Raw genomic sequence first — 17116 nt, 5'->3', positions numbered from 1 at the left:
GTCCAGGGACGTCAAAAAATCAAGTTAAAGCCCGCTGAAAAAAATTAAAATTAATGAACTAGCTAGGGTTGTCCTACATAGTTGATACATTTGATTTGGAACGGGGAGTTGACTGAGTGGAAGTATTTGAGAGCATATATCAAATTATATTCGTCATGTTTAAAATTTATTATAATTATTATTGAAATTACATATGATGATTTTGTTTGATATCCTATGGATGAACCCATCAAGATCCGGTTCAAACTCCCGGCCCATCTCTAAGGCCCACAGGTGAATGGCCCATGACAAGCCCAGGTATTCTCCTATAAATACCAGGTTTGAGCGCATGATTAATGATTGAATATATTATTTTCAGCAGCACCCTTAGCTGCTCCCCCCATATATCCTCAGTCTCTGACTTGAGCGTCGGAGGGGCTACGCCGGGACACCCTCCCGGCCCCCTTCTAAAGATCTTATTCGTGATTTCAGGCTCAGGGTAATTTCGAACCTGCGTCTGGACTAGTGACACTTGCAGGAAGCGAACCCTAAAATTTTCCGTGAGTATCATTGTTCATTCAGATCAATCAAAAAAATTTTATGTTAGGAGTATTATTTTTTATTGTGAATATCGATAGAGTTGACATGTCTCACAGATAAAGATTCGTGAGACCGTCTCACAAAAGACCTACTCTTATAACAATAAAAATGTTAATTAAACAAATCTATTAATATTACATAAATAATAAAACCCAACCAACCAAAATGATTCGAAAACATATCAACAAAATAATCCAAAAATATTAAGGGAGCGTGTCAGCCTCAAGTTCTTTATTGGCAACTCAACTGATACAATCATCCACCCTAGAATTCGCAGGTCATTCGAAAAAATCCAACAAACAGGATTTGGCATTTGCCGCTACAAATTATAATAACAACATTCATGGCATCTGTTTACGCCGGGATCTCATACGGAAGGCCCGTCTCGTCCGCCGCTGCCGGTAAGCAGCGGCGGATGGTGGCGGTGAGAGCCGAGACGGTAAACCCAGATATTCGCAAGACCGAAGATAAAGTGGTGGACTCAGTTCTCGTCACTAACCTCTCCAAACCCGTCACTGCGTACTGCAGGTTTTCTTTTGAAACCACATGGAATTTTCTGTCATGTTTTATGTTTTCCCAATTTGAATTCTAATCTGTTTCGTTGGTGAAGAATTCATTTTTTTAATCGATTTTTATAGTTGTTGGTACTCATTGTTCTAGGAAGAAATGTGAAATGATTTATTAATAACACTTAACATGGAAATTTGGGGAAAAGTGAGCGCATTCTGACGTATTTAAAAAATAATCCATGACTCAATTTACTTAAATGTCTTTGTGTTTTAAGTGTAAATACATAATTAAATTTGATTTTATATATACATTTATTTTAAACACGTAATTTATTCTCATCAGTCGACTCAACCTAAATCCTCTCCGTCGACCCCATTTTCATTTCCTTTCCGATTATAATTCTCAACACAAATCGACGTAATGACTAATAATCTGATAATATTAACATTTATTTCGATTTATTGTTTATTTTCGTTGATCGATCGCTGATTGAAAAAGAAAATTTTGATCACGTTTTAGTCGACACAAGCGTGAATCGACCAAACTTTTGGTCGACCAATGGTCGATCATTGATTTGGTCAAAGACCAACATGTTGGTCTGGTCAAAGACCAAATTGCTCGACCAAAGATTTGGTCTTTGACCAAAGCAATGGTCGACCAACAATTGGTCGACCAAAGTTTTGGTCGAACAAACATTGGTCGACAATTGATTGTTGGGTCTATTCAATATCTCGATTTGGGGAAAAAGACTCGTAAATTTTAATTGAGAGAAGATGTGTGTCGATCGAGAAGAAAAAAAAAGGAGAATTAATTAAGTTTAATTGTTGTTAGTATAATAATCAAAAGTCAACTCTTTGTTTCTTAAAAAAAAGTCAGAGTCCTTATTTTTTAAATACTTTCTATCTCACTCCTACTTTTTTAACTCACCCTAACACTTAACATAATGGTGCTACTATTTGATTTTCTTCGTAACGAAAATGGTCAATGGAGTATACGTAGGTAAAGGCCGAATCTTGTCGGATTAGGCCATTTTAAAATTCTCTTCTATTGGTTGGAAAATAATAGGGTAGGGAATTCGTAAAAGAGGGCCAAATTTGGATTCATTTTGTTTCCAATGTTATTTTGTTGTGCAGGTGTTGGAGGTCCAAGACCTTTCCCCTGTGCGATGGAACACATTTGAAGCACAACAAAGCTTCTGGGGATAACGTTGGACCTTTGCTCTTGAAAACCAAATAAGACTTAAAACTTCTGCTTAGTACCAAGCACGGTGCTCGTTTTGTAAACTATGGATTTTTAAGGTCATTTAATTCTCTGATTATTTTTCAAATCTTTTTGTATGATCCATCGTTTGTCGTTATATCAAAAACTATATTCACATTTGATTGCTCTATTAGCGTTTGAGTAATTATTGCTTACCAATAACCTATATCCCGATAATTTACATTCTTTACAATGAATGAGAATCAAACTCGTGACATTGGCTCTGATACCAATTGTATGAACGAACGCTTGTCATTTTACTAAAAACTATAGTTGGTGATAACGATGCGACTCAAATTTTTAAAACCGCTCAAGTATCAATACAATTATTATACCCAGACACTTTTTCCAAACGAGTAGTCGGATTAACATTCAGCCTATGACCACACCCCGATTTTTTTGTGCTGTTTGTTTGATCACTATTATATTGATCGATGTTTGATGCAAGAATCAAGTCATAAATGAGGGATTCAAATATTTAAGGTGTCGTGAGAATACAGGAAAAGGGTTTCAGGTTTAATTTGGAAAACGAAAATAATGAAAAAGTAGTTTCAATTTAGATAAGATTATAAAACTTACTGTGCACAAACTTTTTTGAAACAATCTCACGAGTTAATTTTGTGTGATAAATTTCTTATTTTGACTTATTTTGATTTTTGGTCACGCATGAGAAATATTATTTTTATGTCAAAAATATTACTTATCAACCCGATACCAAAAATAATTATCCGTCTACAAAGATGCACACTTCATAATCCACATCGTCCATATAAAACTCCGAAAATAGGCGCCGGTTACCTTGAATATAACCAATGGTTTGACATGAAACTTTGGAATTGTCGATTCCGATTACGTAGAATATACACCGTCGATCCAGACAAAGTGGAATACATCTTGAAAACCAAATTCCGCAACTGTGGCAAGGTAGAATAGCTAATACATATATTATGTATCTTTAAAATATGGCCACACTTAATATAGTCATGATTCAAGCACAAATCAGCAATTATATATTTAGTTATGAAAGGAAATGTGTATCGTAAATTTTTGTTCTTTTTGATAAAGATCGTACTTTAAGAGTTTCATCTTTATATAATATTGAGTTTTTAAACTTTATAATTTGTTTCCTAATGATTATCTTGTAGGAATATGTTTAAGAAATCAAAACAAGTCTCCATATATTAAGAAAAATATTTGATGCACAATAAAATAGCGAGAGATACGAGATAACAAATAGAGAATATATAAAGTTCAAGAGAATTTTCTGAAAAATTCGCAATGACGAAGGATCATTGTTCACTGTGTTCTCGTGACGTATTGGAGACACTTGAACACAACGCTCGTATAAAGTGTTGATTGAAAAATTGTTTTTGCAGTTCCAAATTTCAGCCACACATATTTGCAATCTTGTGTTTTGATTTTTCATATTATTGATATTTTATGATGCAATTTACTTCCATTGGCTTGTTAAAAAATATATTTTTCGTTTATTTGCTAATATTGGTTTTGTAAACTCGATTTCTCTTCTAATGATTATTTTGTCCTAATACATCACACAAGTATGTTCACTTGTACATAATTATCTATGTGTTATTTTTAATTAAATTATTTATCTGTGTGTTATATTATTCTGTTTCATATTGTCACAAGATGTTTCAACATCCGATACAACACTTATATCTAATACATAAAATTCTTACTATCATGTTAAACAAAATTCGATCAAGTTATATATGCTATATGTGAATTACATAAAATTAAACACGGGAAAACAAACTTTTTTTTTATATTAAGAAGGTGAAGATCGTTTTATCTAAGCTGGCATAAGTTCCTTAATTTTCATATGAGCAAAAGAACATTAATTCTAAATCACATGTATAAATATACAAATAACAAGATTAAATTAATTTTTAATATAAAATCCTATAATTAAATTTATATTTAATTTTGAACATGAATTATATTTGCTTTTGGGCAGTGGAGCTATTAAATGATTTACAATTTTTATATTATTATTTTTTAATCACACTGTATGCTTAGCTTTCAATATATATATTACAGTAATATGAATATCTGCCTTTTCTCTGAGTCAACAAAAAAATCTACATTTTCTTTAAAAAAAATTAGAATAAAACTTTTTATTTTTAACACGTGGCAATAATTTCAACAAAAATAAAGGCCAATGGGTCAGGTTAGCCACATGGGTTTAGTTTTGGCATTCCCAGTCGCAGAACTCAATCAAAGTTTTCTCTTTTCTCCTTTTCTTTGTCATAGCTTGTCCGTTAAGATAATGCTTCAGTTTTGTTTGTCCATGGAAAGCATTTCGTATACCATGTTTAAGTTTCGTGTTATATGTTTTATAGCGGTTAGATTGAGTTTTTGAGAATTATATATATGGATTTGGATAATCTTCTCTCAATTGTTTTGACATGGGACTAGGTATAAGTCCACAATCTTAACATGATATCAGAGTTCAAGTCCATCATTATATATTGGACTGCCTTTATGTTTCATCCGCTGATTTGTTGTAAACTTCACGTCCTTGTTTTTCGTTCATGGTAGTGAGAGGAGTGTTATAGATGTCCCACGTCGACTTAAGAGTTGTATATATGAATTTAACAATTTTTCTCTCTTTGAGCTAGCTTTTGTAGTTGAGTTGGGTCAAATTTCATAATTTTGGGTTATATGTTTCTTATCAGCTGCATTAAGTTATTGACAATCTTCTTCACTAAAACTAGTTTTTAAATTTTTAACATTTCGTTTTGTGTGTGAAAGATTTGATCTGGAAAAATATCCAAATAATTAATTTTGTGTGTCATCTTAAATTTACGGTGATTATTATTGTAAATGTGTAATTTTATATATTTATAATTATTTAATTGATTTATTCAATAAAAAATTATATAAATTNGAAATTACGTTAATCTTCCGCACGTTCAATATTAGTTATAATTTATTTAAATTTTAATATGCACGTATTTTAAGTTGACTTCACTATTTATAATTAAAATTTGAATTTTGTAAAAAATATTTCCGCAAAAAACAACAAAGTGTATAAATCTTATGACAATATATGCTCTCTACAACTAATATTGATATGATTAACACAATATTTTAGAGTTTCTTCTTTATTTTCGAACCAATGACACATTTTTATTAATTGCATATGGTAAATTATAGTCAAAGACAAATTGTTAATGAGAAAATATAAAACAAGTATATTGTGATACAGTCTCGAAGACATATATCCATGAGATTGGTCAATAACATCTATTTTATAATGAAAATTAATACTTTTGATATAAAAATAATATTTTTGATTGACCAAACGAGATTTGAGATTAGTTTCATGAAATTGATCAGTAAGATAGTTTGTGAAAAATATATAAATCTTATTTATCTTAGGCGGATTACTTTTTAACTTTGAAGAATAAAAAAAAATTCAAAATAAACCCGATGCCAGTAACTTAAAATTGATAAAGAAGAACTAAAACTCTTGGTTTCAACTTTCACCAACTTAGTAACCGAATAAATTCAAGATGGTCGAATAACTTATAGAAAATTATTATAATTAACAATTAAAGAAATCGGAAGAAAAATAATTCAAACCACTTCCCCAACTACCCAATTATCTATGCAACAACATGAATTAAAGAAACATTTGGCGATTGGTGAGTATTGGGTCTAATTAAACACAGAGCAACGAATCTGGTTCAGAATTTCAGATTCAGTCTTTCTTCTTTTTTTTTCTTTTTTTTTTTCACGTATACACTAAAGCATAACATATATATGCATTCGGTGGCGACAGAATATGTTGTAATGTTTTAAAAAAGGAAAATAATAGTAACACTCGCTAAAGATTAAAAAAATATGTTCTTGATTGTGTATATAGAAATAAAAAAGTCGAAGACTTTGACCCGCAAATGTGATATCGAAACGGAAACAAGATCACATTCACCAAAAGTCTGAATCTTGAAATAGAAGCCGAGTGAATATTAAAGTTTAGCCGTATCACTCATCCAATTTCGCTGATGTTATGAGTTGTCTTCATTGAAACCCGCAAAAAAGTAGTGTTGAATTACTATTATGCCGTCTCGTCAGCCTTCTCCGCCGCCGCAGCAGCACCTGACGAGCAATATCGCGCCGCCTCTCGCCGGTGGGATGACAGTGACGGTCTCTTTACTTCTTTTTCTTGCTCTCTGCTTCAGAAGAATTAGCAAGAAACGGACCGTCCCTTCAGCTTCAGACACCGACTCTAAGAAACCCCCGTATCAGCTCTCTTTCTCGCTCCTACGCCGTGGAACCTCTGGTTTTTCACCCTCCCACCGCCTCGGCCAGGGTGGATTCGGCTCAGTGTATCAAGCCGTCCTGAAGGAAAACCGCCACATGTCCAAAAACTCTACCGTTCCCTTTCCCTTCAATCGTGTCGCCGTCAAGCTTATGGACTCGGGTTCTCTCCAAGGTGAGCGTGAATTCCAGAATGAGTTGCTTTTTTCTTCCAAGATCGACTGTAAGTATGTTGTTTCCGTGATGGGTTTTTCGTCAAATCCTAAGAAACGCCGCATGCTTTTAGTATACGAACTTATGGAAAACGGGAGCTTGCAAGATTGCCTTTTTCATAAGAAAAGTGAGGTCTTGAAGAATTGGGATAAGAGATTTTTGATTGCTTTACATATTGCTAAAGGGCTCGAATATTTACATCACTACTGCGATCCACCGATTATTCACGGTGATATTAAGCCGAGTAATATATTGTTGGACGAGAGCTTCAACGCGAAGATTGGTGATTTGGGGTTGGCTAGGTTCAAAGTTGAGGAGAACAATATCTTGGAAGCTGAGACAAAGAAGGAAGGTAGTTTAGGGAATGGACTGGAGGATAACGGGTCCATGGTGGAGGAGACGGAGAGCGTGATTACGGCTAGTGGGTTCGAAGAAAGCCACAACATTCATGATCTCGGTGCCGTGGAAAAGTCACCGGAGAGTGTGATTGTGAGGGTTGAGACTTCACCAGAGGCGGTGGTGGGGATCGAGTTGTCACCTGAGGCAGAAGCAGCTCCTGTCGTATCGCCTGGGACGGTAGCTGCAATGTCTTCGCCATGTGATGGCTTGGAGAAAATAAGTCTCTCGGATGGGAATTTTGATCGGTTTAGTGTTGAGAGTGGGGGTGAACAAAGTGGTTGGAAGAAGAAGAAAAAGAGTGTGACAGGGAAAGATTGGTGGTGGAAGCAAGATACAGGAGGGGATGATGAGCCCAGCAAGGTGAAAGACTATGTTATGGAATGGATTGGAAATGAGATCAAGAAGGAGAGGCCGAAAAGTGAGTGGATGGGTGCTTCCTCCAGCTCTGGGGTATCTGGTAAAATGGAGAAAAAGAAGAAGAAAAGAAGACAGTTGGATTGGTGGGTGGCAATGGATGTTGAGAAGAATGTGAAGAAAGAGAAGAGAAGACCAGCAAGGGAGTGGTGGAAAGAGGAGTACTGCGAGGAGCTCGAGAGGAAGAAAAAGAAGAAGAAGAAGAAACAAATGCACGGGTCAATAAGTGATGATTGTTATAGTGATAACTGGTGGCCAAGGGACGATGAATTATATGTTGACAGGAAGAAGAAAAGGAGCCGGAGCAGGAGTAGTAAGAGTAGCATGGACTGGTGGTTGGATGGGCTTAGTGGCGAGCTTTGGAGAGCACAGAAAAACAATCATGATTCAGTCAGTGGGGAGATGCCAAAGAGCGGTGGGATTAGTAGCACACCGAGTATGAGAGGAACAGTATGCTACGTAGCACCTGAATATGGTGGCGGAGGTGATGTTTCCGAGAAATGTGATGTTTATAGTTTTGGAGTTCTTTTACTGGTTCTTATAGCGGGGCGTAGGCCACTTCAAGTGACGGGGTCATCTATGTCGGATTTCCAACGGGCCAACCTTCTATCTTGGGCTCGTCGTCTTGCTCGTGCTGGAAAGCTTATTGATTTAGTTGATCCAAACGTTCAGTTGTTGAATAAAGTTCAAGCGTTGTTATGCATCACGGTGGCATTGCTCTGCCTTCAGAAATCCCCGTCTCGTCGGCCTTCAATGAGAGATGTGGTGGGAATGCTGTCTGGAGATTTAGAATCTCCCAAGCTGCCAGTTGAATTCTCACCATCACCTCCATCTCACTATCCATACAAGTCTCACAAGAAGGTCCGGTGAGTTCCAGTCGCTGCCTAGTGTTCACTGAGTAGAATTAAAGTTGTAGGCCATTGTTCGCTTTTGTGAAGTGTAAATGACATAGGTAAAGAAACACAGTTTAAATCAAAGATGCATTTTATGAGATTCTTTTCCTTTTAAACCATGCATTTTTAAGAGTGGAGAGCATCGTAGCATCTGTAATAATAGTATTTCCTATATTAAATTAGTCATTTGTCCAAATAGAATCCCATATCCATTTGCTATCAACAACACATAAGAACTCTTAGTATTATGAAGATCTGTGTTAAAATTCTCAGAAAGCTTTTAACTTGAAGGAAACTAGCTCATTAACTTGTCATGTGTTGTTACAATCACGTATGAAACATCTTCCAGAGAGAGAATGTTTGTGCTTTATTTGTGGGCAAGATTTTCTGCGCAAGTTCGCGTGACCATTGTGGAGAATGACCAAAATTAGCACGGAGCACTGAATCATCAATTTGGCTGACTAGCCTTCTAATAACTACATGCCGTTGCCCCTAATAAAAGATTTACCGCCTAAACTGCATTGCTGCTAAGGGAAAACTGTGAAGGCGATACTTGGAGGAGTTGTAAGAAACAGAGAGCACCACCGAATGAAAAAGAACGGACATTGTCATACAAGAGAGATCACCAAAACAAGGGATTGTGTCGCCAAAAATTCTCTACAAGTTCTTGCTTTGTTCGATATCTTCTAAAGTTTTAGGTTTTAGCAACCTGTGGTTTCTAACCTTCATCTGTTCAGTTCTTGAGTCCATGCCATTTTGAAGTGTGAAGTTTGACATACAAACACTAACGTAATTCTCGTCATTGTTGTCGAACGATGATTGGCTAGGAAAATTATTCCCGCCACACCGTTGAATGAAACCTGAACCGCTTCTGCTTGGTAAACTAAACATTAAAATCACTTTGTTAAAAAATCAGCCGAAGACAATGCTTTCAGCAGGACTCTCCACATTTTTGGTCTTGTTCTATGACTCAATAAACATGGCCAGCACTTGTGACGTCTGAATTCTATTGTTTAATGTAATCAAAAGATTACAATGCAGTTTATTGTCAATTTGTAGTCTGTCTAATAGTAAGGATTGAAGATGCCTTTTTCTTCTCATCATTTCTATAGAACAAATTTTTATTTTTATTTTTCTTTTTTGTTCCCAAATGCTACCGTATGCATACATGAAATGAAGCACGATTGTGAATCAACAAAAGGGGTTGGAGAGGCATACGAAATAGAAGGAAAGCATCATCAAGGGGGCATCACAAAGTACGTAGGGGTTTGCCAGAGGCCTTATGGACGATGGGTGGCCGAGATCAAAGACTCGATACAGAAGGTCAGACTTTGGCTCGGAACTATCCACACGGCAGAAGATGCTGCCCGGGCTTACGACACGCCGCTCGCCAACTTCAAGGGGCAAATGCACGAACCAATTTCGAGTGGCCTCAACCTCAATACAAACGTTTCGAATGGTCTTGAAAATCAGGAGCCATTTTCGTTTGATGCAATGTGTAAGCCGGCTAAAGAGCTAAAGAGAGTGGGGGGATGACAGGTTATGTACAGGCCAAATTGTTTGAACAGAAGAGCATTCGGTTGGCAAATCAAGTGTCCAACTCTGACCCTTTTATGGCCGATGGAATCCGAAGAGGCTTGGCCACAACACACGAGCCATTTTCACGAATATCCGTCCTCAGTCGATGCCTCGAAAACATGTAGCATGGACTTTTCTTGCCACTGCGACCCTCTCGGGGAAGTGTTAGCACACAAAAACAAAATAGGGAATAATGTACAAGTCATTGGAGCGCACACACCTTGGAGACCAACAACGGGGCCAGCAGTTTGTTTTCTCTGAAAATAATAATTGGACTATTCAATGGTAACGTTGGCTAGGACTCTGAGCTTGACTTTACTATACCTTCAACTCTTCGTTAATACATTAACAATTTCCTATTGAGTTTCACGATTTTTTTGCAACACATTCATTATTCTTTGTATAATTATAACTTAAATACAAGAAAGATATAGACCAATTTACACCATGGTTGCCTTGCGTGGGTTACTAGTTTGACGTGGTTTGCAATTTACTGCGTTCAGCCTGAGAGTTTATCCAATATACATGTACCAATGTCGGCTCACAAGTCCCGGTTAAAAAAAAAAGGATATAGGTCAATCTGATATCCTATATTTTCTATGTGATGGCAAAAAAATGGTAATTGTTCAATGATTGATTGCCAAAGGAAGGGGTTGAATTATTCTCATAGTTTGGTACATTTTGAGAAAAAAGATTTTGTATTTATATAAAGTTATGCTTGTCATCGAATATATCTTTTTTAAATTGACGGCACAACTACTAAATATCGCTAATGGTTAATTAATTAATGAATTTGACCATGGTGATATTTTTTAATATGATGAAATGAATTGAATAAATTATGCCCCGAGGGATTTAATATTTATAAATTTTAGATTCAAGTCGTACAAAAATTTAATTATTATAGTAAATTAACATACATATTTTATGTCACTATTTGAAAATGAAATTAATGATTAATTAAGTTAGCTCAAGCGAAAACCATATATAAATATCAGAAGCGAAAACGTAGAGTCGGCGTCTCTAATGAAAACCATGCCGCCCATTAATAGACCACCGACGTATATCCCAACGTTGACCCCTACGGCTACCTCGGAATCCTCAAAAACACCGACGATTCAATCACACGGGCAATATAAATATTACCCAACTCTCCAGCCTGTTCCGATCCCAACCTTCCCGTTCTCAGCAAAGATATTCCGATTAATCCAGAAAAGCAACACCTAGGCACGCGTGAATTTGCCTAAGCAATACCAAGATTCCTATCCCAAGGTTAAGCTACCACTCCTAGCGTCCTACCACGGCGGAGGATTCGTCGTATGCAGCTGCGAACTCCATACAGCACGAGCTTTGCTCAGACCTTGCATGCAATATCCCGGCGATAGTCGTGTCGGTGGAGCACCGCCTCCCCGCTGCGTACGTCGACGGGTTTGAGGCCGCCTTGCATTGGATCTAAACCACCGGCCACGAGTGGCTGACGGAGTTCGCCGACTTCTCACGGAGTTTCCTCTTGGGCGGGAGCGCCGGCGGCAATATATTGTACCACGTCGGGCTACGCGCAGCCTCATGCGGCGGAGATATGTTGCCGCTAAAGATCCAAGGGCTGCTGTTGCAGCAACCATTCTTGTGAGGAGGACAGCATCCGAAGCAAGGCTGGCGAATGACAAAATATTTCCACTCGCTGTATCTGGTTTGATATTCAGCGGGAGGCGTTTGAGAAAATGAAGAGCCAGGATAGTAGGATTGTGGTGACGGGGTGTGAGGGAGACCCATTGATTGATCGGCAGAGGAGTGTGAGGAGATTATTGGAGGAGAATGGAGTACAAGTTGTGGGGAGGTTTGAAGAAGATGGGATTGATCTTTTTGACGAATATTAATCAAGATCTAAGATTCTTTCTTTCTGATTTCATTGGACTCCCAGTTTGATTTAACATAAATCGTTTGTTTTTAAAGCTGTCTCTCCAATGCAGCGAGTTCATTTATATCAGGTGATTATTACAATTTATGTAATGTAATGTAATATATTCAATGAGGTTGTAATAGGTCAACTAAACATTTATCATCTTCAGTTGAAGCAAAACTTTAAAGTTCGTGAACTTCGGCCACTCCAATTTAAAATAAAAAATTAACTTCTTTTACCATATCAACAACATAAATTCTACATGATGTAAACTTTCTCTTGAATTGACTCAAGATTGAGCCAAAAGAAAAGAATCCCATGATGGCATTGGCTAGCAGTACTCCATTCGTGCATCCACCGGCTATGTATTTAAGCAAAATACGCCAACACCCAAATGGCGAAAACCAACATCCTTCTACTAACGGAGAAGAAAGGTGTGATTCTTGGGTAAGTAAAGGCAACGGGAGGAGTACCTAGTACGGGGGCCGGCTTAATTTGATGTCGATCCTAAAGATTACAAGTATCAATTTAGCAATTAGTTCAACCATGGGCCAGATTTTTTACTTTGTAAATCATCACGGAACCTTCAAATTGTAATATGTAGGGTGATATGTGGAGTATTCTTCCCATATTTACAAGTATGAATGAATAGAAATGGTTGGTTATTAAATGCTCCAAAAAAATAGAGACAAAGCACAAATTAAATAAGTCTAAAAAAGAAGAAGGAAGAAACAACATTCAGATGCTATTCCCATGCTTATACTTAGTACGGCGAATTTTTATTTATGGTTACATGCGAATAAATGATAATTCGTGGGTTCAAGAGGCGTGACGTCACATGGGAGTTTGCCCGATAAACAAATCCGTAATCACCTCGAGGCAGGTAAGTGTACTTCGGCTTGAACTTGGGATCTGGCTTAGATTTAAATCAGCCAGACTGGGCTTTGATTTCAATGCACCCTAAACAATTTTTCAACAAATTGACAGAAAAAAATATAGTAGGAAAAAGATAATTGAATATAATATAAATGGTCAAGCTATAATTTCACCTTCTCAGTCAATCTTGCGTTTTCTTCTAGCAAAAGCTTTTCCTGAAATGGAGAAAAGAAATAAATCTCAAGAAAAACAGTACTGAGACACTGATAGAGTATTATATTTGCTTTGCAAGATGATATGTATACCTTTGCTTGTAATTTTTCTATTTCCTCACTGAATAATCGAGCCTGGCCGTGTAAAACAAGAAGTTAAACATCTCATAAGAATATTATTTACTCGGTTGAAAAGCCAATTTCTTTTTGTGCATAGTTAGTTTGCGGAATAATAGAAATAAGCATCTTTGGGTATGAATCTAACTGGTGTAGCATAAAGATAGAGTGTATTGTGTAGCAGAAGATTTCGTTCAAGATCAAGAGTCAAGACTCCATCAATTTTCGTGTTCACCTTTCTTGTTCTGATGTTCTTGAGGCTTTTCTCCAACTGGTTTTCAATTTCACAAATCTCCTCCATTGGACATGTATCAAGATTGTGCCCTAACAGCTTCCTAGCGCACACAAATTTTCAATTCTAAAGTCAGTACATGAGTTGTCGAATAGCATGCATGCTCGTTGTACTTAGAAAATTGAGAACCGTTGAGAATTTTCCAGGAGCTCTATCTTCTTCGACAGAGTTTCAGCTTCATGCCTCTTCATATCCTATATATTCAACAAACGAATTGATCAAATTCGATACGAAGTTATCAGACATGCTTTAGTGCATTGTATTAACCGATAATTTGTAAGTTAGCTTTATGCCCTCACTGATGAACTCAATAGAGGCGAATGAGAATTGTATTTCTCATTAAAAAAAATTACGACCACCAAACCAAAGATGATAAAAAAAAGAAAACAGAAGACGATTTTCCAATGAATATCCGAAGAATTCATGTATCTTGGATATGCTCATTGTTCTTTCTTGTTGTTATGTTCAAGTCTGTGTTAATTTAATTTTGGTGCTTCTTATCGAATCTTGGACGAGTAGGGAGCAACACATGCATACATAGGAGTGATGTGCGTGTTTGTGTTCTCAAGATTTAGCCATCAATAAAAAGGAGATCTTATCTTGCCTGCGTTTGTTGTTCACCTTTCGAATTAGCCTTCCACTCTTCTTTTACATGTTCCCGGTATCTCTCTATAGTCTTTTCCATGCTGAATGCAGATTTATGTCCAAATTAAACATAGAAGCTAGATATTTGTATATTTTGTCAAAGAAACAGCAAGTGAAAAATAAAAACAAAAATCAAAATCTATTTTATATGTTTAAGTAAACCCAGTGAAATTCTCTGACTATCGGAAGCTAGCTCAAAGATTACCTTCACATTAAATGCTTACAATTCGACGAGATCAAGTAAATAAACAAATCTACAACAAAATACTGAAGGGAATGAATTAATAAGCTTTCAGAAAGTACACAAAGTATGAATGAAATTAAAGAATAAATCATATTTCAAGGACTCAAGAAATTAAATACATTAGGCCATCCATATCTTTTAATTTGTAGCCCCATCAAGCACTCAAGAAGTACTGCAGTACAACGCATCATAGCAATCAGAAAAAAAGGAGAAAAAAAAAAAACAAAGAAAGGTACAAACTAGGCATCGAACAAAGTGAAACATGTGGTGTCAAGAAATTAAATTCAAATAATCGAATTAACTTTAAAAAAAAAATGTAAAACTTACTTGGAGCTTGAAAATTCAAAAAGCCTTCCTTTTTGTGAGAAAATGATCAAAGCTACTTCAGCATCACAAAGCACTGAGAGTTCATAAGCCTTCTTCAAAAGCCCATTTCTTCTCTTGGAGAAGGTCACTTGCCTGCTTGTTGTGTTTTCGATTCTTTTCAATTCGATCTTCCCTCTAACCATTTCTTTTTTTCTAAATTTTGCAAAAGTTTCTGGTAAAATAAAAAGAACCCTAATGAAAATTCACCAAGAAAATCAATCGAGATAGATTTCCAGTCTCACCAGAAAAATATTAAAAATCCCACAGAGAGAGAAAGCCCCTTCATCTGATAAATGAGGGGAAGAAAGAAAATCAATTTTTTTAATGTATAAAAAAATTATAACCGAAAATGTTTCGCTCCCTGAGAAAATTAGTATGCGCGGAGTTGAATGAAGGGACGAGAATAACTGGAATAAAACCCTACAGCATATGAGCCCTAGTTCTCAAATAAAACATGTAAAAAAAAGAAGCAAATGAAGAAGAAAGATACCAAAAAAGCTGAAACGAAAATCAGAACTGAAGAATCCCAGAAAAAAAATCTGAAAATAGAACTCCAATTCTTGGGAGCAGCAAAAAAATATATTTGGGAAGTGAAGAATTGAGTAATAAGTTTGAAGCTTTTTCCAAGATTTTTAATCAAGTGATGAACACCAAGAACAACAAAATCAGAACAAAAGACATGAAGGATTTTTCATATTCTATATAAAAAAATCAAATAAATCTCTTTATTTTCTGGCCACAGAACCCAACATTTCCTTATTGATCAGTTTCTTTTAATCTCCAGTCTTTCTTATCAAGTCTTACCCACAAAAAAGGAAAGGGACACAAAAAGAAAACCCCATAAAAATATATATTTGTTCTTTTTTTATTATTTAACAGTAAACAGCGGAATTGAGAATCAAAAGTTGATCACCAGTAGTTTTGTAAAGTTTTATCATACAATACAAGAAATTGGACATGTCGGCATAAAAATTTGGTTCCGTATTGCTATAGCTTGTTTTAGAAAGTGGCAGAGGGAATGGGGAAAACGTGGAAATTGCAGCAAATTTGGAAGGATAGAAAAATATCAAACTAACGCCAGAAGGAATTGTGGTGAAAACCAATAATCGTGGGAGGCAGAAAAAGAGTGGCGTTTTGACGTCAAACATCATCGTACGGTGACGTGACCTGTCGACCAATAGAACTCCGACAACGCATCATCCTGATTAGTTGATTAATGTTTTGGGGCAAACATGACCAATGGGAATTGAGCTAGTCACGTGGCGTTCGTTGTCTGGTTCCAATAATTTATATTTTAATTAATTAATTCCTTCACATCTGGGTTTAACAGTGAAGCAATCAAAGAATGAGGCCCAAATCAATAAGCCCAAAGATTAAATGAAGCCCAAACAATGATTGGCCCATGTCTTGTTCGATTTTTTTTTATTAAAAAGAAATAATAACATTTTTGCTCGGACTTCAGAGATTTTATTTCTGTTGATTGTGTTTATTTATTAATAGATATATTATAATCTTGATCAGGAACTTATTGGATATATCAAAATTATAAATTCTTAAAATTATTTATTAAAATATAAGGTTTTAAAGCATTTAGATGAAAATTTTCTCGTGGGAAGAATAGTTTTAGGATAAATAATTGAATGATTGGGAAGTATAAAAGCAAGTATCGTGATTATTTTGAATTAATCATCTATGACCTTAATAAATCAGTCCATTTTTTTTTGGCAAAACTTCTTCTCCCATTATAGGTGGAAAACTTTTGTATAAGTTTCAAAAACCACCAAAAACAAAAAATTAAATAACATGTAATATCGTGTACGTCCATCTTTGGTTATATCAATATTACTATTTATTAACATTAAACAATTAATACTAACTAACTTTGGTTCGATGGTGAAACTTTTTGATAATTCTCAAAATATCCTCTAACATGCATCTACATATATCACATTTTTCTACACATTTTATCGTTACCTTTTATAATTTCAAATTTTAAAATGATTCGAGAACTCCTTCAATTCCAAGAAGAGCGCTTACCGAAAACAGCTTTTGATTTCACAACTCTTTCTGTCACATAGGGAAAGCTGATCACCCCTGTTCTTTAGCCATTTTATGGGATAGACACTCCATGATTTGACTCCTTTCTTATTCAATGGGGATCTTCAATCAACACTTAGTTGGATCATGGGCCATTACCTTCATTATTGTATGGATTTACCTTTTCAGAGCAGCAGGCATTAAGCATAAGCTTAACGAGCCCCTTCTCCAGGTAGTGTTCTGCACACCGCCATATCAATATTTGGTGGGTAAGTTGACCTTGGTTGGTCTCCT

The 17116-nt window shown here is 35.9% G+C and overlaps 3 protein-coding genes and 1 pseudogene across 3 annotated transcripts; 3 read left to right on the top strand and 1 right to left on the bottom strand.

The window, feature by feature from the left end:
* Positions 1-794: 794 nt before the first annotated feature.
* LOC140977775 (CDGSH iron-sulfur domain-containing protein NEET-like) lies at positions 795-2468 on the top strand. Its single transcript, XM_073442507.1, has 2 exons — positions 795-1107; positions 2223-2468. The coding sequence occupies exons 1-2, from the start codon at positions 923-925 to the stop codon at positions 2323-2325; spliced, it is 288 nt and encodes a 95-aa protein (XP_073298608.1). The 5' UTR covers positions 795-922; the 3' UTR covers positions 2326-2468.
* A 3784-nt stretch (positions 2469-6252) lies between these two features.
* On the top strand, positions 6253-8653 carry LOC140977114 (receptor-like serine/threonine-protein kinase At4g25390). The gene has a single exon (XM_073441697.1). It carries the CDS (start codon positions 6436-6438, stop codon positions 8530-8532), a length of 2097 nt encoding a protein of 698 aa, XP_073297798.1. The 5' UTR covers positions 6253-6435; the 3' UTR covers positions 8533-8653.
* Positions 8654-9728: 1075 nt separating this feature from the next.
* Positions 9729-13183, top strand: LOC140977737 (carboxylesterase 1-like; annotated as a pseudogene).
* Positions 12717-15835, bottom strand: LOC140977113 (MADS-box protein AGL42-like). Its single transcript, XM_073441696.1, has 8 exons — positions 15276-15835; positions 14747-14957; positions 14135-14216; positions 13660-13724; positions 13474-13573; positions 13215-13256; positions 13083-13124; positions 12717-12993 (listed from the first exon to the last, which is right to left on the bottom strand). The coding sequence occupies exons 2-8, from the start codon at positions 14926-14928 to the stop codon at positions 12868-12870; spliced, it is 639 nt and encodes a 212-aa protein (XP_073297797.1). The 5' UTR covers positions 14929-14957; positions 15276-15835; the 3' UTR covers positions 12717-12867.
* Positions 15836-17116: the final 1281 nt, after the last annotated feature.

Source organism: Primulina huaijiensis, chromosome 5, assembly GCF_012295235.1.
Source record: "Primulina huaijiensis isolate GDHJ02 chromosome 5, ASM1229523v2, whole genome shotgun sequence".
Taxonomy (NCBI): domain Eukaryota; kingdom Viridiplantae; phylum Streptophyta; class Magnoliopsida; order Lamiales; family Gesneriaceae; genus Primulina; species Primulina huaijiensis.
The sequence above is the reverse complement of the archived record's forward strand: the minus strand, read 5'-3'. Positions and strand labels throughout refer to the sequence as shown.

Bases quoted from the DNA above. Each gene is read 5' to 3' on its own strand.
- LOC140977113 (XM_073441696.1), bottom strand. From the start codon at position 14,928: ATGGTTAGAGGGAAGATCGAATTGAAAAGAATCGAAAACACAACAAGC. The intron at 13,257-13,473 runs GTGAACACGAAA...TTACACGGCCAG, and splicing joins AGAACATCAGAACAAGAAAG to GCTCGATTATTCAGTGAGGA. The intron at 13,125-13,214 runs GTATACATATCA...TCTCCATTTCAG, and splicing joins TAGAAAAATTACAAGCAAAG to GAAAAGCTTTTGCTAGAAGA.
- LOC140977114 (XM_073441697.1), top strand. From the start codon at position 6,436: ATGCCGTCTCGTCAGCCTTCTCCGCCGCCGCAGCAGCACCTGACGAGC.
- LOC140977775 (XM_073442507.1), top strand. From the start codon at position 923: ATGGCATCTGTTTACGCCGGGATCTCATACGGAAGGCCCGTCTCGTCC. The intron at 1,108-2,222 runs GTTTTCTTTTGA...TTTGTTGTGCAG, and splicing joins CCCGTCACTGCGTACTGCAG to GTGTTGGAGGTCCAAGACCT.